This window comes from Melopsittacus undulatus, chromosome 3, assembly GCF_012275295.1.
Source record: "Melopsittacus undulatus isolate bMelUnd1 chromosome 3, bMelUnd1.mat.Z, whole genome shotgun sequence".
In the NCBI taxonomy this organism is placed as follows: domain Eukaryota; kingdom Metazoa; phylum Chordata; class Aves; order Psittaciformes; family Psittaculidae; genus Melopsittacus; species Melopsittacus undulatus.
In genome coordinates, this window is record NC_047529.1 from 44,599,326 (window position 1) to 44,621,872 (window position 22,547).

A 22,547-nucleotide genomic window follows, 5' to 3' on the forward strand; every position below is an offset into this window, starting at 1 on the left:
CTGAACCAGTTTGAGGTCTCTTGGAAAGAAAGGCAGCAGTTTCGCTGAAAAGCATGCAAAGATTTGGCAAGATACTTTAAATTTATGGCAACAGCACATCCTGCCTCCATTTTAAAGCTACATACTTTCTGTTGCCTTGGGGATACTAGCAAACCTTCAGAATTTAAGAACAGATTCCTTTACCAAATTCCACAGCCTTCTAGAGACTAAAGCTCTCCAGCCCTTGCTTCCACTGTACTCAGCCCATCTTTACCTTCAAACAGGGTGTATAATGCACCAAGGTTTTACCATTGTTAAGATACAGAAGTGGAGCAGAAAAGGAGAAAAGATCCAACCAAAGCAAACAAAGAGCATGAAAACAAGTAATAGTGGTTCAGGATTATCCAAGCATATCCAGGCAGTACAGATTCAAGTTCCTGCAGAGTGAACACATAAGCTAAGAAGGAAAACAAGTGAGAGTATAGCCATTACAGACAGCTCAAACATACTTGTGTCATGGAACAACACTCCTGCAAAGATACTGAATTCTGTTTGAACTCAGGTGGGGACACTGTGGGGAAATCATGTTAAAGGTTAGTAAAACAGCTGCATCATTACGCAAGTCAGATCTGATTATCCATTAACTGCTTGTCTCCATTTACCAGTTCAAAAGACCTATGTCTGGAACCCTCGTTTATCACAGCTGGTAGTTCATAGCCCAAAATGCTTTACTTCAATTATTTTATCTAGTTATTAACAGTAATCTTTCAGACTAGTAACCTAAGTCCAATTGTTTGATTCCAATCTTCAACCCCATTGTTAAACAGGTATACAATCCCACCATGGCGTTTGGTGCATTTATCACATTGCTCTGGGAAACCCACCACTATGTTCTCCATCCCAGAAACATCCTTGACACAGCAGAGAACCTGAAAGCTGTCAGGCAGCACAAGTATACACACCATCTTGTCAAACACCTGCTGATTCATGGTGGGTCACACAGAGATAACCTGACAAAGCATCCTTCTGCACAAAATTTGGTTTTGAAATTTAGCTATTCAATATCTGCGTATTAGAAAACATTTAGATAACATTTTTAAGTGCTTCTCTTGGAAGACATACACAACAGGTCATCAGTTCCCCAGGAAAAAAAATCTGTTAGCAATTAGAAAAAAAACTGTGTACAAGATTTATGGGAAACGCAACACTTGATTCTTTGCCTTTTCCAAGGTTAAATGTGATTTTCTTCAGTTTCCTCTTAATACAGTTTTCTTGGGTTACCTCAATGCATTACAGAATGCACCAACACGCCACGACATGTTACCTGGTACTTGTGCTGTCCAATCTAGAAGGTATCTTTAAAGAAAGCACCACAGGAGTTAAAATTTTTAAGGCTTAGATCAGCTAAAACTAAACCTGCAGCTGACTTTTACTATTCAGAAACAACCAATTTCAGTATTTGCTCTGCAGCTTCTGAACATACTCCAGCAAGATTTATCTTTTCTGATCCCACCAGGACTGTTTTTTTATCAACTTAACACTAACCCAAAGAAGACAGAGACGTAGCATTGAACTTCTGTTTTAATGGTCTCAAATTCTGTGACAGATTTTTGGTCAAGTTTCCATTTTAAAAAATTTATCGATTTTATAGACTAATAACTTAGACTGCCACAAAACAAATGGTCCACAAACATTCCTTTCCTTCTGAAGCTTTTACGATGCATTGTAATCATTAACCAGTCTTTTACTATTAAACTTAAATGGCCAATTGAGACAAACAGTTCTGAGACCGTTCTTCCACCACTGATTAAAACTGAGGTGGCAGCTGATGGACAGAATTTTCATTTAGCCTTCTGGGCCTTCTGGGCAGACTTTGTGACCTTGCCAGCTCCTCCGGCCTTCTTGTCAACTGCCTTGATGACACCAACAGCAACCGTCTGTCTCATGTCACGCACAGCAAAACGACCTGGAAACAAGAAACATGGTTTATGACTTTTGTCCAAGGCTCCATTCCCGCAGCGGTATCCACACAGCAGCAACACACAACTTGGGGTAGAGTGGGCCAATAGCACTTTAGTTCAGTGAAATGCATGAGACTGGGACAGTGAAACATAATTATCTGGAGACTACCCCTGTACCACTGAAGTTCTGGTCCTGCTTTGAAGTATCTGTTGACATCATAGCTTTTGATAGCATTTCAGAAAACATCCTCCATCCCAACACAAGAAATTAAGCAGCATCTTTCCCAGACATCAATATTAACATGTTTTAGGAAATGGCTTACCAAGAGGAGGGTAGTCAGAGAAGCTCTCAACACACATGGGTTTGCCAGGGATCATGTCAACGATGGCAGCATCTCCAGATTTCAGGAATTTGGGGCCATCCTCCAGCTTTTTGCCGGAACGACGATCAATCTTCTCTTTGAGCTCAGCGAACTTGCATGCAATGTGAGCAGTATGGCAATCCAGCACAGGGGCATAACCAGCGCTGATTTGGCCAGGGTGGTTCAGGATAATAACCTAAACAACCAAAAAGCCAAGTTAACACCTAGGTAATTTTGAGTACTGGTATGTCCTACACAAAGACTGGGTTTTCACATGCCTACATGTAGGTTTCAGAGCTGTATTTTAAGTGTTTCCAGAGAGCTGTAAAAATTACCTGTGCAGTGAAGCCAGCAGCTTCCATTGGAGGATCATTCTTGCTGTCACCAGCAACATTGCCACGGCGAACATCTTTCACAGACACGTTCTTAACATTGAAGCCGACGTTGTCACCAGGCAGAGCTTCACTCAGGGCTTCATGGTGCATCTCAACAGATTTTACTTCAGTTGTAACGTTGACAGGGGCAAATGTAACCACCATGCCTGGCTTGAGAACACCAGTTTCCACACGGCCAACTGGTACAGTACCAATGCCTGCAAAACAGACAATCAGTAATTCAGTTCAATGAATATATGCCCTTACATGGAAGAACAGCATTCAGCTTTTCCACTTAAAGCAAAAAATCTCTCAGGCAAAAACCCTGCATTCCTGCCCCATGTATTAGCTGCTGCTGGCTAGTGAGAGTGGCATTACAGAGAACACATACCGCCAATTTTGTAGACATCTTGAAGAGGCAGACGCAGAGGTTTGTCAGTTGGACGAGTTGGTGGCAGGATGCAATCCAAGGCTTCAAGGAGGGTGGTTCCACTGGCATTGCCATCCTTCCGGGTAACCTTCCATCCCTTGAACCAGGGCATCTGTAAGAAAAACAAACCCAAGCATAAACTGTCTGCCAATTTTAATGGCAATATACTAGAAAAGACCAAGTGGTCTTAGCATTATCTTGCTATATTATGTCTAAGTAAGAATTTGTGAAATGCTGGGGATTTTTGACCTTGGCACTCCCAAACATAACTATATATATATAAAAAAAGTGCATTTTCCTGTTGCATAATTTATCTCTGCAACCCTCTAAGTTTTATTTCTCAGTATAAACAGATGTCAAACCTACGTTAGAGCTAGGCTCCAACATGTTGTCTCCGTTCCAACCAGAAATTGGCACAAAAGCTACAGTGTCTGGGTTGTAGCCAATCTTCTTGATGTAAGTGCTGACTTCTTTGACAATCTCTTCATATCTCTTCTGGCTGTAAGGTGGCTCGGTGGAATCCATCTTATTGACACCAACAATCAGCTGTTTTACACCCAGGGTGTAAGCCAGAAGGGCATGCTCACGGGTCTGCCCGTTCTTGGAAATACCAGCCTCGAACTCACCAACACCAGCAGCAACGATGAGGACAGCACAATCAGCCTTTGAAAAGAAGACAAAACCTACCATCATTATAATGCTTGCACATGTGTCAAGGCATTAGGGGAACCCCTCACAACCAACCCACGAACAATCTGCCTGAACTCCCAAAATCTTTAACTCCATTTACACACCTGAGAAGTTCCAGTAATCATGTTCTTGATGAAGTCTCTGTGTCCAGGGGCATCGATGATGGTGACGTAGTATTTGCTTGTTTCGAATTTCCACAGGGAAATATCAATAGTAATACCACGCTCACGCTCAGCCTTCAGCTTGTCCAAAACCCAGGCATATTTGAAGGAACCTTTGCCCATCTATGGATTAAAATAAAAGTTTTTTTTTCCCAATTTTTTTGATTATGCATTTTCTTCAAGAAGACCATGCACTCACTGGAGAGCAAACTCTAAGAATAGAAAGTAGTTTAACACTGAAAAATGTTCCTGCTTGTAGAACAAGCAACAAGATACACTTGGCACTACCAGTGAGAGATGCCAACTGCTTTCTGTTATTTAACCTGTTGACAGTTCAGCCCTCTGACAGCTTGTTAATTGTGCTAACACATCCTTATGATAGATCTCTCTTGAGCCCAAGTCCAGCTATCAAGTGTCCTCTACAAATTTAAGCTCTTACTAGTGCAATCCCTGTGATAATCAACATTTTCACTGTCACTCAACCCAACATTTGCTGCATTTCATTCTGTTGCGTAGTTATTAACACCTATGCTGTTATTACATAGGAAAATAAGAAAAATTATGATCAATAAAGCTTTCTACAAGTTCAAACACTAAAATCCATACCTTTCACATTTTCAGAAGCAAACCTTACCTACATGCATGCAAAGACTGAAGCTGGGGATTCAGCTTATTTTCCCATTACACAAATATGACTTTACCCCACCTTTCTTTAGTCCCACACTTCACAATTTGAGCTTTGCCACCTAACGTAATGGCGGATTCAGCACTTCAGCCCTTGTTCAGCTAGGTGGACAACTGCAACCAAACCGCCTCCCTGTGGCCACAGCATAACCGGCGTGCTCGTTTGGCTAGCAGAACAGTTGCAACCAAGCTGCCTCCCTGTGGCCACAGAACAGTTTGCAACTCAAGCTCTGGAACCAAGTCTCTCGTTTCCTTCCTGAGCCCTGAAATCTTGCCGCATGTCCCAGGCCCACACACCTCAGCAGCTTCCTTTTCGAACTTCTCGATGGTCCTCTTGTCGATACCACCGCATTTGTAGATGAGGTGACCAGTGGTGGTGGACTTGCCAGAATCGACGTGGCCGATGACGACGATGTTGATGTGGGTCTTCTCCTTTCCCATTTTTGGATGTTAGTCAAGTTCTTTCTTTCGGCAAAAGAGAATCGACACCTGGAAGCGCCCCAGAAAACAAACTGGTCACACCTCCGGTGTGAACACCCTCACGGTGGGATCCTGCCGAGGGGCACCAGACCCACAAGGGCGGCAATGGCGGCGCCGCGTGTAGGGTGGCCCGGCCGGGACAGGGGCCTCGGCCCCGCCCCGGGAAGGGTGGGGCGAAGCGGGAGAACGGCGGCCGAAGGCCCCCTCGCAGCGCCCCTCTTGTCGCCCCCTCCCCGCACCGCTGCCGGGCTCGAGTTACCCGCGGCGGCCGAGGAGCGGTGCGGCGGCGCGGCAGGGTGACGGGCAGCATGGAGGGCGGGGCCGGCCCGCTCCTTTGTGTGACTCACCCCGCCCGGGCCGCGCGTCCTCCATTTTGTGTTAAGGAGCGGCCATTTTTTTACTCGTGCTCCGTTCCCCCAGCCCCCACGGAAGCCCACGGGCCCAGCCGCCGCCAGCCACGCACCGCGGATCCTGGCCCCACCGCCGCCCGAACGCTTTGAGGGGCCGACCGGGCGCCTCCCGCCCTACGCCGGCATGGGCACGGGCACGTCGCTCCCCGAGTCCGGGAGGGAAGCGAGGAGGGGGACCGAAGTTACGATGCGTCGCCACCACCCCGACGCGCACTCTGCCGCCTGCCCCGCGGTCCCTCCCTCTCCTTCCGCCTACCCCTCAGACCCCATCCCCAGCGCACCACTCCGCAGTCGCGGCCACCCCCGTACTCGGCGCTAGCCATGCCCCCATGGTGCGCAGGTCCCCTGCCCCTCCCGCGGTCACTCCAGGCCCGGCCCGGCTGGCCCCGAGGCCGCATCTCACCTTCAAGGCGGCGGCAAACCCGTAGCGAAAAAGACCGACAGCGTGAACGCCACCCCTTATATACTCTGCGCGGGGCGGGGTTGGACAGACACGTCACCAATCCCGGCGGCCCCTCCGTCCCTCCTCGCAGCCCCGCCTGGCCAAAGGGCGCTCCCGTCCCCGCCCCGGGGGTGCGTGTCCCAGAGGCCGGCATCGGGACCACTCCCAGCCCCGCGGGGCCCCTTCCCTCCCGCCTGTACTGGAGCCCCCCGCGGCCTCCCCGGTTAGCGGGCGGCTGTGTGCTGCTGCTGCCGCCGAGCCGGCTGAGCCGTGGTGGGGGAGCGGCGGGATGCCCCTTCCAGCGGCGGTGTCGGAAGCGGCCTAGGTGAACCGGGGAAGTGGGGCAGCACCGAAGAGATCAGCGGGAGCCCCGAGGGCGTCGCGCCGGGCGGGAGGCAGCGTCACATGTTGCATCACGGCCCGGTCCAGAGGGATGCGGCAGTTGAGGAAAGTCCCTAGGGAGCAGCCCCAGGCACATGAATTGTTTCTCATTAGGGACGCAAAAGAACTCGGTCAGTGAGATGGTGAACGCTGAGTTGTTTGCGCTGGCTAGCCCAGCTCTGGTACCTGTTTAAGATCAGGGAAGGCACGAATCCCCCCGAGCATCAGTGTTGCAAGTCTCCCAGAAACGGAGGCCCACCTCCTTCGCCGGAAGGAGGGAGATGGCAGGAATTCCAGGAAACAGTACGCCGGAATAAGAAAGGAAAAAAAGGAGAAAGGAACTTGGGGGGGGGGGGAAATGAGGCACAAGCTTTTTCTTGTTTTCCTCATCCTATTAGAGAACAAAATTTGAGTTGGCACAGACTCACCTCAAGGATAGATGCATCTGAAGTGTAAGTATATTAAAGAGAATCGCTTAACCATTAAAGATACGGGGCTCTGCAAGGAACCCAATCGGTAAGAAGTGTCCCCATACCGTGTTCTCACATGAGAAAACTGGCAAGCCCCTATCACAGTATGTTTGAAATCATGGCAATGAAGAGTCACAGAACAGCTCACCACATCAGAAATAAAAGCCGTTGTGATTCCAGTGGATTGCTTTCTGGTTTACTCACTTCTAACTGATGTAAGGAAATTATTGAAAACATCTCTCATGCCTATTAATGTGAAATGAAGCTGATAGGTTGAACAATTATCTGTGTGTATTCCTTTAAAATGATCTGCAAAGGGCACAAAGCTACATGCTCTGTTTTCTTCTTCAGATACATTATATGCCTGTGTTAGAAACAGTTACATACACACAACTATAATCCTATTCATTTGTTGGTATGCTCTTCCGATAACAGTTGTAAAACATGGAAAGGGCTTCTTGTTCAAAACCAAAGAGGAACAACAAAGTAAAAAAGCCCCACTTCATGCATCTACACTCCACTTGACTCCAAGCTCTTCCAGCTGAGATAAACCCATTATCAAATTCCCTACAGCAAGAACTGTAAACTTAGCATTTCACGGACTGCTGTGGAATTGACTCATTTCCAAAATATCAGGTATTATTCCACATGCAAAATTAAAAAAAAAAAGAAAAAAGGGTACATTTTGTAAAACAAAGAAGAAAAGGAATTTGAGAGATGTCACTTCAGAGATGATGCTGAGTTTAGAATTCACCTTTTATACAAAAATCTGTTTTCAGAGTAAAACCTGCAAACAGGTTCCAGTATCATTAAATAGTTTCACTAATTTTAAAGAAAGGATTAAAGTCATCAAGTTCTTCTCCTGTGTTTCTTTAGTCAGAAGATTAATGATTATGGGAAGCTAGAGATGGTTCAGCTTTCCTCAAAACTAACAGAAATGTTAATAGTGGCTGTTATTAGTGAAGACAGTTACAGAAGGGCAGGAAAATGCAGGTGGATCACTTTCTGGAAGTGGAAATGCATTTCCATAAAGTGATTTAGTGGCTCAGTTTGAGGACCAAAGGGTAAAATTTGGTAAGAAAGCTAAGCAACACTTTTTGGGTCTCCTAGAAAGTCAAGACCATTTGTAAATACAGCTGAAAAGCTTTATTATTCAGGATGGTTTGAAGTTAGCTTCTAAGATGTGCATTGCAGTAGGGGGTACTTTTAATGGACTGATCTATCAAAATAACCATTCTCATAAAAACGTAGGTTAACACTTTCCAAATGCAGTCAATGACTTGTGCCTCAACAGGGAGAGGAGAAAGGAAATGTTACCGATTTCTCACATGACCCATACTAAACTGCACATTTCTTTTTTGAAGGGATTATTTTATTTTTAGAAGACTATTTAATAAATAAAGGCATTTAGAACTACACATTTCTGAAGATGGCAATTTCTGCGGTGTGTACATAGCTGAAAGCTATGAAAGCTGAATTTGTTTGATGAACTTTAACCACAGTCCAAGTTTACAACAGTTGTTTTTTTCCTCACCTTCATTTCTTTGAGTTTTCAAAAGAATGTTATTATTTCCTCTTTAATCTAATACATGCTTTTATTCTCTCAACAACTAGTATATCTCTCATTGTCTTTTCTATTAGTGGAACATTCCTATTATCAATTTCACAAATATTTATACAGCTGGGGAGCTTTAGATATATCAGTAGCCTCACATAATTCAGTGGAAATGCATTCTGAAGAATCCTCTCAGCACAGACAGGCACACACTGAACTGCATCCTTTATGCAAAGAGCCTGTTAAAAATTTCTGATTTTGTTCATTTGGAAAAGCTCATCTCTTTGGTATGAAACACTAAAGAAGAAACAGAAATAAGAGGTTTTAAGAAGTCAAGGTCTTACAGGCTTTGGAATAGTGCTTATTAAATCCAGACTGACTTCAGAAATAGGAAGAACTTTGTGGAGAAAAATTACTCATTCTCCCTCGACCACTGGTGAGCATAAGCTATGTCCACATCTACCTCCAGTGTAAAAACACGTAGACGGGGGTCACTAAAGCATTTCTAATGTAGAAACCTATAGAATAGCCACTATTTAAAAAGGGGGTTTGAATCTCAGATCAAGTGATATTAAAATGAAAGCTATGCTGTCAGTATACATAAGCCAAATATTCAAACTTTAAAAATAAATGTTAACTGGATTTGAGATCACAGAAACTACTGTGGCATTACCTTCATTTTAGCATGAGGCTCCACTGCGTACAGAATGTGCTATAAGCTTAGAACACAGTCACAGCCAGTGAAATCATTCTAGAGAATAAAAGATGTGCTCACTGAACATCTCTAAAGAATTTTTAACTCTCCCACATGCATGTGGAAGTGGGATTGTTTTGGTTGGACTCCTGCACAAAGATGAAGGTAACTAGTGCTTATACAACTATTTTATCTGCAAAGAACAAGGTCGTTCAGAAGTGTAAGCAAAATGAGTTAATAAGCACAAGACTTTAAACACAGATCTTATGAACTGTTTATCAAGCTTACTATATATGGAAGAGGCACCAAGATTTCTTGAGGGCACTTTCAGAAAGTGTGATGGAAAAGTACTCCAAAATTACCAATAGTAATTGGTCATTAGCAAAACCAGATTCTAGTCCAAGCATTATTTAGTAATACAATTAACCCCCTACATATTGTGAAATGCTTTCTAATACTTACGTTAACAATTATCGTTGTAATTAGTCCAAACGTTCAACACAAAATATAGCATGAGCACACACAGCTGTACTTGCATCTGTAAGTGCTCTTCAATGCATTGTTTCTTAGTAGGAATAAAAAGCACCTACATCTGTTTATGAAATATTTTCCCTCTATGATCCTAACATTTACTATCAGATTTTACAACTATCTGTTTAATAAATAAAAGAACAAGTAATAGTATAAAGGTGTTATTAATGTATGAAAAGATTCGACATAAGCCCCTCTTCAAAACCCCCCAAACAAATAAACTGAACTGGGTGAGGTAATCTGAACTACTTGGGAAAAAAGCTACTTTTGAAAGTTACTTAGCTCTGTACTACTAGCTGATATTTTTATATAAATAAAATCACTTGGTAAAAGAAAAAGACAACAATAAATACACCTTAAGTTACGGTCTTAGGAGACAGCACAGAACAAACTCTTTTCATCCTTGGAAGTCTTTAAGGCCTGGAAAAAGCCCTCAACAAACTTGTCTGATCTCACAGCTGAGCTTGCTTATAGGTTCAGAAAATAAAGTCTTACAGTAGGAGGTAAAAGTGGCCTTCAAAACTATTGAGAGTACTATTGGGATGAAGCAGCAGCTACAGTTTCAAAGGCTTCTAAATAACTTAAATAACTTAACATGAGCCTCTTAAAAAGGCATTGTTCCTCCTAAAACAAAGTTTCCCGTGGGGAGGCACTACCCTTCCAGTTACAGCAGGTGAAGGACTGTCCTCTAAGCATTAGTCTGCTTTAAAAAAAGTCCTTTGGACAAGCATTTCAAACCACATTTATCCAGAGCATGAGAAGGCTAATTTATGTTGAATATTTAGTACCAGTTGATCCTAATACTGAATGTTTAGTGCTAGTTGAACTGAGATGCTGAAGGTTTAGGGTCAGAGTGGCTATGCTGCAGATGTGACCAGAACTAACAGCAGTATTTAAAACTCTGCACTATTCTCTGAACCTCTGTTGAGGTCTGCATTACTGAGCTAGAAAATGAAAATATCTGGTTTAGAGTAGAAGTGTTTTACGCAAGTGGCTGCTTCAATAAGACTGTTCTGGAAATGAACAGTGAGTGGGAAGGTACATGCAGACAACTACAGGCCTTCAGATCCAAGAAGCAATTCCTCCTTTAGTTTAACCAAAACCTTCACCTGACAAAGCTTCATATACTTCACTAGTGCTAGGCTAATTTACACCAGCTGATGACCTGGCTCCAGGCAAAAAGCAGGGTTACTAGACACCAATGCAGAATAAAGGTGAAGGGCTGATGAAGTAACCACTATTATGGAGAAACAATGTAATTTGTTAAACTGTTCTGTGGTTTTGCATTAATGCTTTCTACTAGCAAACAGGTCACAGCATTTGCTCCTCTTCCATAAATGGAATCACATTTTTGCTATATCCTACCACTTTTTGGACACCCTACATGAAGGACTGCCTTCTAGGAGTTCAGTTCAAAGAATACCCTAAACAGAAGAATAAAATTACATATAGATATATATATACATGAAATAGTGCACTGTGTATAAATAAAGTGTCCGTTACTGAGCATAAATCACTGTACAGTTTGAATCTTGTTCCCAATTTATCATGAACTTCCAAAATTCCATTTTAAAGCTCTGGTCTCTTCTGATAAAAATCATTTTGCCAAAAGCAACACATTCATCCTTTTGTGCTCATAAGCCTGTGATGAAACCTTTTTGTGGGACATCAACTCCTCACCCACTGACCATGCATTTTAGAGTTCTCCTCTGAACCTTCACAGGAATGGAGCTCTCTTCCAATAACTTTGCTAAATGTCCACTCATATGGTTAATTTTGCTTTCTCTTAATGTAGTAGGTTTGGAGCTGGCCTGTGCACTTAGCAAGCTGGAAGATCATGAACAGAAAACATGTAACTCCCTGTTGTCATCTTGCAGACTTTTTGCATTCCTCCCTTTCTGCCTTTCCTACTGACCCAAGTAAAGACAAGTTTTCAAGGAGGAAGACAGAATCTATGAGTGGATTCCTAGAAAGGGGTTGATATGAATCAAGGAAACCTGAGATGCAGCTTTTGAGAGAGAAACATAAAGCTGATTTTGGTGCAGACTGCAAAAGTATGCAACAAATTTGAGACAACAACAACAAATTTAGTGGATGGATAGGCCAAAGGAGAAAGAAGGGCTAGTAAGGATGATGCAGACACACCAGCATTTCAGCTGAAGTGCCATCATTGTTCTGTCTCCTGTCTCGACACTGCTATGATTTTGAGTTTTGGCATCACTCAGGCAGTAGAATTAGTTTCCACTGCAATCACATGTACATCATTCTCGCTATGTGGTAACTGCAGTAACCAGAAGTGGTGCAAGTCAAGTCATTTAGAAGCCTTGCTCAGATTTAGTGCATATAGCATATGCTTGACATTTATTCAATTAATTTAGATTCGAGATTATTAAAGTTTAGAAAGATTTCCGAGAAAGACTATGGGAATAAATCTAGATCTGGAAAAGTACTTATACTTTACCTGCTCAATCTATACCAAGTTACTGAAAGGCACTTTGGCTTAGTCTCCAGAATTCCACATGACAGAAAATCCTATACAGGAAGAACCACAAGTCTGGGCACAAAGACATAAGAAGATTCAAGATTGTTGGTAGTGAAGTTAAGGTAGAAATAGAAGCCAATTATTTGTAATTGCCAATGAACAGTGAGAACAGCTTGCTAAAAGCAGTAAGCCAACAGATGAAGAAGTGCTCAATATTTAACAATGTAAGTAAAAAAACCCCAAACACAATGAAAGAGAAAGAACTTGACTGGGGAGAGGGAGAACAGAAAGGGTCATTTACTTAAAATGCTGCCATTGGTTTTAGTTAGTGAACTCCAATACAGTCTCTTTTTGACCAGATAAAGGTATCATAGAGCCACTACTCATTACCTTTGAAAACTACAGAAAAGGAAGGTTCCAGAACACTGGAAGAGATAAAAAAAAAACCAAACAAACAAACAAAAAAGCCTCCCTAAATTGGGGAAGCGGTGGGAAGACAAAAAAGAAGAGAAAAAAGAAAACAAAAAAGAAGAAAGAGCACACACATAAGCTGATAAGATGGGCAGTTACAGGGCAGTTGGTCTGATTTCAATTCCTGGAATAATACATTGGAACAAATTAACTATTTTTAGAAGAGAATAGGTTGATAAGTAACAGCCCCAGACTTGTTAGGAGCAGATTGCATCAAACTAATCTTTCCTACTGTGACAGGTTTAACAGGCTCATGGATGAGGAAATGTGGATATCATTTAATTTAAGGGAAGACTTGACACTCCCTACAGGCAACTTGCATAAGTAAGCTCAGAAAATATTGGACAAACTGGACATGCAGGAGACCATCTGAACATGACACATGCACAAAGTAATTGCCAATAGCACTATGAAAGGTTGTGTCAAATCAGTTTCTGTGGACACAGACATTATTCCACCATACAAACATACAGTTATAAATACACACAAATGTAGTTTTTAAATTGCACACTTGGAAAGGGCTAAGCACTTCAAACATAATTCACAGTAATGCGGGCAAGTTAGAGAAACAGCCCAAAATAATTAGGAAACAAATCAAGGTTAATATTTATACTTTTAAGGAACAGTTCGCTGCACACAGAAGCAGCAGCTAGCCAGCAGTGCTGTGAAAAAGGACATGGAGTTAAGAATGGATCACAAACTGAACAGGAGTCAACACTGCCATACTCTTGTGAAAAAAGCAAACATACAGAGATATGTAAATGGAAGTGCTGTAAGATACGTAAAATAAACCTCACACTCATTAAAGCCTCTACTGGTATACTTTGTCCATCCTAGGCACCATGCTTGAAGATGATACCTAGAGACAAAAACACTCAGACTCTGTGGGCAGCTGGTAGAACCCCATTGTTACCCAACTTCCTACAACACCCTGTACCTATTGGAAGTCTTTCAAGTACTAATACTTCCTGAGCTATAGAATCAGAGAATAGTTTGGTTGGAAAGGACTTTAAGATTATCCGGTTCCAACCCCCCTGCCATGGGCAGGGACACCTCACACTAAACAATATCACACATGGCTTCATCCAACCTGGCCTTGAACACTGCCAGGGATGGAGCATTCACTACCTCCCTGGGCAACCCATTTCAGTGCCTCACCACCCTAACAGTAAAGAATTTCTTCCTTATATCCAATCTAAAACTCCCCCGTTTAAGTTTTAACCCATTACCCCTTGTCCTATCACTACAATCTCTAATGAAGAGTCCCTCCCCAGCATCCCTGTAGCCCCTCTTCAGATACTGGAAGGCTGCTATGAGGTCTCCATGCAGCCTTCTCTTCTCCAGGCTGAACAGACGCAACTTTCTCAGCCTGTCTTCATATGGGAGGTGCTCCAGTCCCCTGATCATCCTCGTGGCCCTCCTCTGGATTTGTTCCAACAGTTCCATGTCCTTTTTATGTTGAGGACACCAGAACTGCACACAATACTCCAAGTGAGGTCTCACAAGAGCAGAGTAGAGGGGCAGGATCACCTCCTTAGACCTGCTGGTCACACTTCTTTTCATGCAGCCCAGGATACAGTTGGCTTTCTGGGCTGTGAGCACACACTGAAGCTGGCTCATGTTCAGTTTCTTATTGACCAACACCCCCCAAGTCCTTCTCCACGGGGCTGCTCTGAATCTCTTCTCTATATAGATATCCAAAAGTCTCTTGAAGCTTTTATTTCCAGATTTACATTACTTAGAAGATCTGTGTGCTCATGGATGAATTTCTTATACCATAATTCCAGCCCATATTGTTTAGCTTGGTAAGGAAATCTCCCTAGGACTTTAATGTGCTTGTATCTGCTGATAATCAACCTTTTTAGTTATAGTAGTCACATCTGAATGGAAATTCAGAAATATTTCAATCACTAATCCTGCATGTCACTATATATTCCATCTTCCACATATGATGAATAAGTGTATTTTACTGAAATCCAACAAGCTAGCCTAATGTAACTAAGAGAGAGGAGTGGAAGGAAATAGAATTGTCAGTCCTAAACTCTAACCAAGGAAGAGTCAGACTAAAAATGAGAGGTGGGAGAAGAAATTTTGTACCACAAACTTCTGACACAGCATATGGCAGGTTATGCTAGAGCTGTTAGGAACTGAGTTGATTCCTGACATGATGTTAGAAAGCATTCAATCAGTACTAGTTTCTTATCAAAATGAAATGCTGGGAAACACGTTTGGTTTCTCCAGCAGTTTCTAAACAACCACCAGAAGAATGCTAAAAAAAATGCACATGACTTTCCCACAGGCAGTGATTCCACAACAGGAGCTATCAACTAACTATTATTACGGGGGAGGTCAGTCCACATATGCTGCTACTCCTTACAGTCCCATCAGTAAAAATACTTGTGAAGAACAGCAGCTGTGGTTCTGCAAAGCAATCCACAGAGGGACGGGATCTCAGGGGTTAAAAGCTTGTACCACACTTGTACAGCCTTCGGCCCATTTAAACTGGAAACAGGTGTTGAGTCAGCTTTCTGCACCCAGGCCAAATCTCACAATGAGAGCGAGCCAGGGCTGACATGCCATGCCATCAGGACACCACAGTGACAGAGGATATGGAGGGGAAGAGAGATGAGGAGAATACAAACTGTAAGAGACTGATGCTTGAGCTTAGAGATGTGACTATCCCAGAAGCCAGAATAAAAGTAGAACACATAAAAAGATGACACTACAACTTAGAAAAAGATGGAAAACTGATTCATATGAGTGAGTCGTGTTACTGTCCTCTGGTGCCTGAAACAGGAACTTTTCTGCTCTTTGCAGGAGACAGTGTACTCCTGAAACTGTGAATAGCAACCAAGAATCCATCTGAGCAAAGCAGGAAGACCTAGAGGAAGATCTACCTTAGTAACTGAGCAGTCTCCATATCACAGTCCCTGCAATTCCTTAAGGCGATCTGAAGTATAAAGCACATACTGAGTTTTTGATTATCCACTGTTTTCAATTCAGGACAGATATTAAATCACCTCCTCCCCCCCCCCCCTCCCCAGCTATTTTATACACATACACTGTCATTCACCACAGAAACACCTAACTGTGTGTACACATCATGTACAGGTAAAAGTATTAAAAAACCACGCAAGCAGTGGCTCCCCCACTTTCCCCCAAATGAATGGGGTCACCCCCACCATCTAAGGTGGGGATGCATGTGTATGCAAGAGTGACATGGCAATTGTAAAGAAATGCTGCTTTTTAGAAAGTATATCTTAGCTCCTTCTCTAAATTTAGCTCTGTAGAGTCATTAGAGACAAAGCACTGTATCGCTATTTATGGGAAATAGTTTATACTTGCTTTGCAAGCTAACACTGCCCCATTTACTTCACAAAGCTGTGCAGTGAGTCATGTTACCCAGCAAATTTCACACACCCATAAGAACTAAGGAAGCAGAAATTCTTGTTCACTTGCTTTCCCCTTTCCTTCTGGGATATTCTTGAGAAATAGCATCCACTAGCAATATTTCAGAATAACAACATTCCTATGAAGCAGACAGGAACTGGTGTGGGTAAAACAAGCTATAATATAGAGAATATGAAAGGAAAAAGAAAGGCTCTTCCAAAACAATTTTTTAATTCCTTCTCTTAAGCTTACATCTGAGTTCAGCAATTTGAAAGGTGTTATTCCATGTCAAAACAACCTATGCAACTGAATACATGCCATAAGAATTGCTTCTTTCTGCTATCCAAAGATTTCCTGCATTGGATCTAGTGATTATACACTTGAAAAAGGTGAAAGGGGAGAGAAAGCAGTGAGGCTATCCAAACAAAAGGTTGTTGTTTTCTACTCAGTCATCTAGTTGACCAAATTAACTCCATGGCTACATGATCTCCAGATTCAACCCAGAAGCAGCAAGACCCATCATTTAGGTGGCATGGCTCAGTTACATCAGTTTACCTTCAAAATAAAGTTGCACTCTTACTTATTCACTTGACTAAGCTATGTGGTCATTATAACCATCAAGGCTAATTTAGGCTGTGTCACATACCACACACATACCTAAGAAGTCTGGATCTGCATTTCATGCTTAAACCTTGTGAAAATACCTTTCAAAAAGATTCTGAGTACTTTTCCATAGCAAGTCTATTCCTCCACTACTAATTCTTAAGTATTTGTTATTCAACAGACAAGTTAATGGTAATATGCACAAAATAAGAATTTACAACTTCATGAGTTAACAACATTATATTACTTTTCACTGTGTGCATGAGTAGGTAAGGTCAGATCACCTTAGTCGTCTTTGTATGACCCTAATCAGGAATTGTATGTTGTTCTTTTCTATATTGGTATGTTTTTTTTCCCCATCTTTTTCTTTCTATACACATGTAAAATGTCTGCTAACAGGGCTTTGGACTTAAAGGGTACCATCTCAAAGCATACAGGCAACAACGGATAATACCCAGGCACCCCCATTGATCTGTTAATGGTAATATGTGACAATTACATCCGATCATGAGTTCTTCACTTTCTACTCAGTTAACTCTTTTAGTATTTTGAATAAGAAACAATTGCAGAACTGCTCAAGTGAATCCAGAGTTTTCTGTTTTACTGAGTTTTGCTTAGGGGTTTTAAAAAATAAATGAATAAAGGAAAAAAGAAAAAAGAAAAGAAGAAGAAAAAAAAGAAAGTTATTCACCACCATGCTCTTATGCCACGCCTTAGAGAAGCCAAACCAGGTTTTTGTCATTTCAAGTGGGCTAAACTAATATACATACCCTTTAAGCAGTAGTTGACAATATTCTGTCATGTATATTCTTAAGTAGCTTTCTAAAAACATAACGACTAGATATGCTTTCCATTTCAGTTTCACAAACCACTCCATTCTTCCACATTTTCTCTCTTCCAGACATAATGTATTTTGATATCCAGTGACTGCCTGAAGCGCAGCCTAGGGAGGGGGAGGGGAAATCACTGTAGAAGAGCTGGAACAGTGAATTTTTTTGGATGACAAGACCAACCACCTCAGGGCTTTTTTAAAATGCAGTATAAAACCAAAATTATGACCATGATCTGTGCCACAGCTTTGAAATTGTGATTTCAACCAAAGCAGCAACGTTTTCAGGCTGTTGCTGAGGCTTCTCTGGTGTCTCCCAGAATGGCAGCTGTGAAGTGTCTCACGTACTTTCTCTCTGAGTAGGCTCAGAGAAAGGGAATGCAGACCACGCCTGGAACACAGGCAACACCTATATCACATTCACCAGAGGGCATCTTCTATTCTTCATAGAATATAGAGGCATCTCCCAGCAGTTACCCATTTATGAATGAAGCTGAGTACTCTCGTTTTAAATATAGTAAGTACAGATTAATTCAAATTGAAAGAGAAAAGAGAAACCACAAACCTGTGCCAAAAAGAGCCCAAATCTGTTTTTCACTATGCATATTACCAAAGATATCCAGCATAACATACAGCTTATCACCCTGATCTTACCTTAACATAAGCACAGAACAGTTTGAAGTAGCTACTCTGAACAGGACAAAATCGCACCTGCTACTCTCCAAGCAGCAGTGGAACTGGTTTCCAATGGTTATTAAGGTAAGCCACAGTGATGAAGTATGATTTACAGTCCTGTCATTCTTATGACACATTAGACAAGTCTCAGTCCAGAAGTGCCCACAAGGTTCAAAAAAACGATCTGTCATCACTGCACTTGAGAGTGTCAGTACACAGTTCTCAGTTACCTTCTAATAGGCACATGCCAGAGGTTTCAAAATAGACACAAAATTCCCAGTGCATGAATTAGTGAGCACGTCTCATATTACTGCAGCTGGAGCTGCAAGCACGACACGTATCACCATAACCACATTTTTTCTGGTTAATTCGAGGCACATATAGTTTATGCTGCAGTGCTACATTTGTGGAGAATATAACAGAAAAGTCAGATTTGTTTGTTTGTGTTTTTCTAAAAAAGACAGCACACATACAGAAAGTAACCATCCTGAGCCCTTTTTCCTATCACACCAGAGAAAGCAAGAGCACAGAGTACAGCCCTGCGTACCAGGAAGTTCCCGAGTCACCATCAGCAGTGAAAGTGAGATGAAATGAGGGTGAAAATGTAAAACTAGCCACAGGCACAGCGATTTTAAGGTTTTCACCCTATAGTTTGGTGGAATAAAATGGCAGAAGGTTAGTCACCAGAAATAAAGAAAAAATAACCAGAATAAATTTATCACTTGGCTTTAGAAGTCATAAACTTACCAGAACTCTACAGATGACTAACCTGCACTGGGAATTACTGTGAGCAATACCACTTGCAGTATATGATACACAGACTTTGGTCTTCAAATTTCCTCCTTAAGCAATACAGTTAACCCAGTGTACCTGTATGCACCCTTTCTCATATTTTATACTGATTGTTGAATTTTGTTTTAAAAGTGAATAGCTACAATGTGTGGATGTTAAAAATTTGGAATTAGGAATAATAACTAATTTAGAAATAAGAACTAAGTTAGGAATAATAACTAAAAGTGTATTATTAGGAACAGTCACATCATTGACCCACATTCTGTGAAAAAATTGAGTTTGTGTACTATTTTCTTTTTCCCAAATACCAAGCAGAATTACACTGTAATGGAAATCTAGTTGTCAATTTGTTACTTTACTGAAACAAAACCTAGACATGCATCATACCGATATCCGTAAAAAATTGTCTTCTTTAAATTAGCTGACATATCAAACACGAAGCTGATTTTGTGCAGAGACACTCCACTGGCCAGACACCTTTGCTGTGACAAGTGTTACCTTGTGGCTGGAATCCCTCTCACAGTGATACTGCTAATCTAAGAGTCACAAGCCAATTGCTGATGTTTCTAAAGCTTTGGGGCTGAAGACCCTCATCTGCATGGTACAGAGGTTTTGAAGAACAGCAAGTCACTCACAATACATGTTCCCACTCTCCAACTGCCTCCCCCTCTCTCTTCCAAGTAGCTGTATGTTATGCTACACCATCTAATGAACAAAGGCAACAAGGCACTATAATACCAAGGTACTTTGGAAGAGTTTGAAGCCACTCAAATGGAAAACACTGGACATGTAAAGACTATTTTTTCATATTTCATTATCCTATCATTAATATATCATTAACCAGTACATTTCTGCCTACCTAGTTAAGGTTGTTTTCCCTCTGAAAGAGTCAAGTAGGTCTGCCTACTCAAAGCTTCACAGAACTACCAGTGGGCCTCTTTCCTTTTGAGGATGATAATAAAGGTTAGGGTTCAGTGTGAAACCATTTTCATTTAAAGCAAAGGCTCCAGGACACAATTATAGCTGGAGATGTGATTTCAAACAAACTGCATGTGGGAGGGCTTGAGGGGATACTTCAGGGCATGACTCAGGCCTATTGGGAAGGCTTGGGCCATTTCTTTACCAGTAGTTCTCAGATCAAAGTCAAATGCAAAAAGTGAAAATAAATAATCTTCATTGACTGAACTAATTCACTTGCTGATCTTAAGATTTTTGAAGGATCAGCATTTCGTGAGAAACTATTTCCATACGATTGCCTTGAATCCTTATACTGCCTTATCTATACTGTCCTCTGTGCCTTCTCCTACATGTGTGTGAACTGCCTGCTGGGTGTCTGGTAGGAGAGGGGTGCTGGGCTGAGGACAGCTGTGCTGGGGCAGAGGCCTGCCATGGCTCCCCATTGTTGCAGAAGCATGCACCAGCTCAGCACTCTAAATCCCTGCTTTTGTATTTTCTCGCTGCCAGAGATAGCTGCTCTGAACAGCAGCCTCCTGGTGCACTGAGACAAAGAAATGTACAACTGCACAGTTATACTTCATGACTCAGCTGAAAAGACACAAGTCAAACAGCAGCCTCCTCACAACAACGGGAGCTGCATATTAACCATCCATCTGTGCATGCGGTTGTGATTTTGAGTCATATTTTGTGATTCAGAAGAATTAAAACAGGCACAGAGGAAGAGGAAACCTGTAGAGAGATTTATTTTTTCCTCCCGCAGGAAGACATCTGCCTTTGTGAAAGTGTGTTTGTACAGGCTGCACGTTCTCTGAACAGTGAAACTTTCATGTGGGCTTCAAAGTGACACACTTACTATTTAACTTTCATTGAGCAGAAGCAGACAGATGGATTTAGTTTGGAATTTTGTTTTGGTCTGTTGCCTTTTTTTTTTTTACCATTAGATCCTCAGTTAGAAGTGAAACCAGCTGCTTATACTTCAATTCCAGCAATTCAAACTGGTTGTTTGCATTTTGACCGCTTGTTTAATACAGTTGGCATTTCAATGGTCAAAAGTAACCTTTGAAGTTAGCTCCCTGTCAAGAGGGGAGCTGGGGAGGAATCACAGGTTCTGTGGGATGCGATTTTTGTGTTTTCTTAGACTGATTGAAGAAGACTGTTCTGGATTGATTTTCACAGCCTGTTTCAGTAAGAAGGGATAATTTGTATCCCAAGAATGTAGCAATGCATGCAAAGTTACAGATATCTATTGTGTCTCAGCTTGAGCAAACACATTTTGCGAACACTTTGGGGTACTCAAAGCCTCAGCTGCTGCCCGGCTCTAGAGACAGTTCTGCCCACTGGATGCCCACTTTTTACATAAAAGGTGATGGCTGCACACAGGCAGCTACACAGGCCTTTGATACATAGCTGCTTGGTACCCTTGTTTTCTTTCTCAACATTTCACAGCTCTACAAACATCATGCAATTCTCATCAGCTCCTGAGGATGACGGGACTGATGAGAGCTGTTCACAAAAAAAGCTGCCTATTTTCTCTTAAAACATGGAGTAAGTGCTAATCATTTAATTCCACCCACCCTACCTCCCAAAAGTGACAGAATGGGGAACAAGGCTGATTTCCATTCTTTCCCTGCAGGAATTAGAGCTCACTTCTCCCATGGGATGAGAGTTTAGGCCCGTGACATAACAGTAGGTTCTGTTGTCAGCAACATGTACTTTACTAGTTAGAAATGACAACACAGTTTTGCCACATGCCATCTCCTTTGCAGTTTTGACTTTAGGTCATATTACAGAAAAATACTTTAGCAGATGCTTAGCCCTCAATAGCTGCTTAAAGTATCACTGGCATCAACATGAATCTATGGAGAGATGTTAAATTAACACCATTATTCCTGTTGAATACGATTCCACAATGTGAGCCTTCTTTATGCTATGTACCTCTTGTATTTCCCCATTTTCTCTACTTCCAAAACCATGCAGAGATACTTAGCAATTCTACCAGCTGTGTATTAACAATTCAAGTATCTTGATTTCCCATTCTTTCCACACAAGGGCTTTTGAGCTAAAGCAGAAACTATTTTCATAGCAGGAAATATTAACGTAAATTAACCATTAACTGGAAGCAGATTTCAAATTATGTACATCTCTAAAACTGAAAGAAAAAAGACTGCACTAACTAGACAACATCTCAGACAAGAAGTTTGGCTTTTCCATAGCCATGGAAATGATTTTATAGTTCAACTTACAGCTGAACTAGTTACCCAGTTATGGATATTTTTAAAAGCCCTTCATCTTACAGCCTCAGACCTTTAATCAGACCTGCTGACTGCAGAAGCAGTGCTTGACTGTGCAAAACACATGCTAGTTATGATGAAGGTAATGACAGAGACCTGATGGCAAATCAGACTGTGTCAAATAATTAATTCCTCTATAATTGCTAAGGGCTTTATTTTGCATCCTACCTGAACAGAGCAACATATTATTACGTCTTTTCTATGGGACAGCAGAAATCATCCTCCCCTCCCCCTGAAGTTATTATGTACTTTCCCAGCTGAACAAAGACAACTATGCAAGGTACACTGACCACGCATAGCATGCAAATCTGAAAGCATCATAAGTCAGTCAAGTCGAAACCAGATTTCACTTACTGACGTTTTGTATAGTCATACAGTTTAATTTTAAGATCCTTCAGAAGACAGACATTTTTGACATTACTGAAAGAAATGCCCTCCTTTCTTTTTTTCTCT

The 22,547-nt window shown here is 41.8% G+C and overlaps 1 protein-coding gene across 1 annotated transcript; it reads right to left on the reverse strand.

Annotated features, from left to right (window-relative positions):
- Positions 1–1,542: 1,542 nt before the first annotated feature.
- EEF1A1 (eukaryotic translation elongation factor 1 alpha 1) lies at positions 1,543–6,020 on the reverse strand. Its single transcript, XM_034060625.1, has 8 exons — positions 5,935–6,020; positions 4,939–5,130; positions 3,901–4,080; positions 3,473–3,769; positions 3,068–3,218; positions 2,638–2,894; positions 2,264–2,498; positions 1,543–1,945 (listed from the first exon to the last, which is right to left on the reverse strand). The coding sequence occupies exons 2-8, from the start codon at positions 5,080–5,082 to the stop codon at positions 1,821–1,823; spliced, it is 1,389 nt and encodes a 462-aa protein (XP_033916516.1). The 5' UTR covers positions 5,083–5,130; positions 5,935–6,020; the 3' UTR covers positions 1,543–1,820.
- Positions 6,021–22,547: the final 16,527 nt, after the last annotated feature.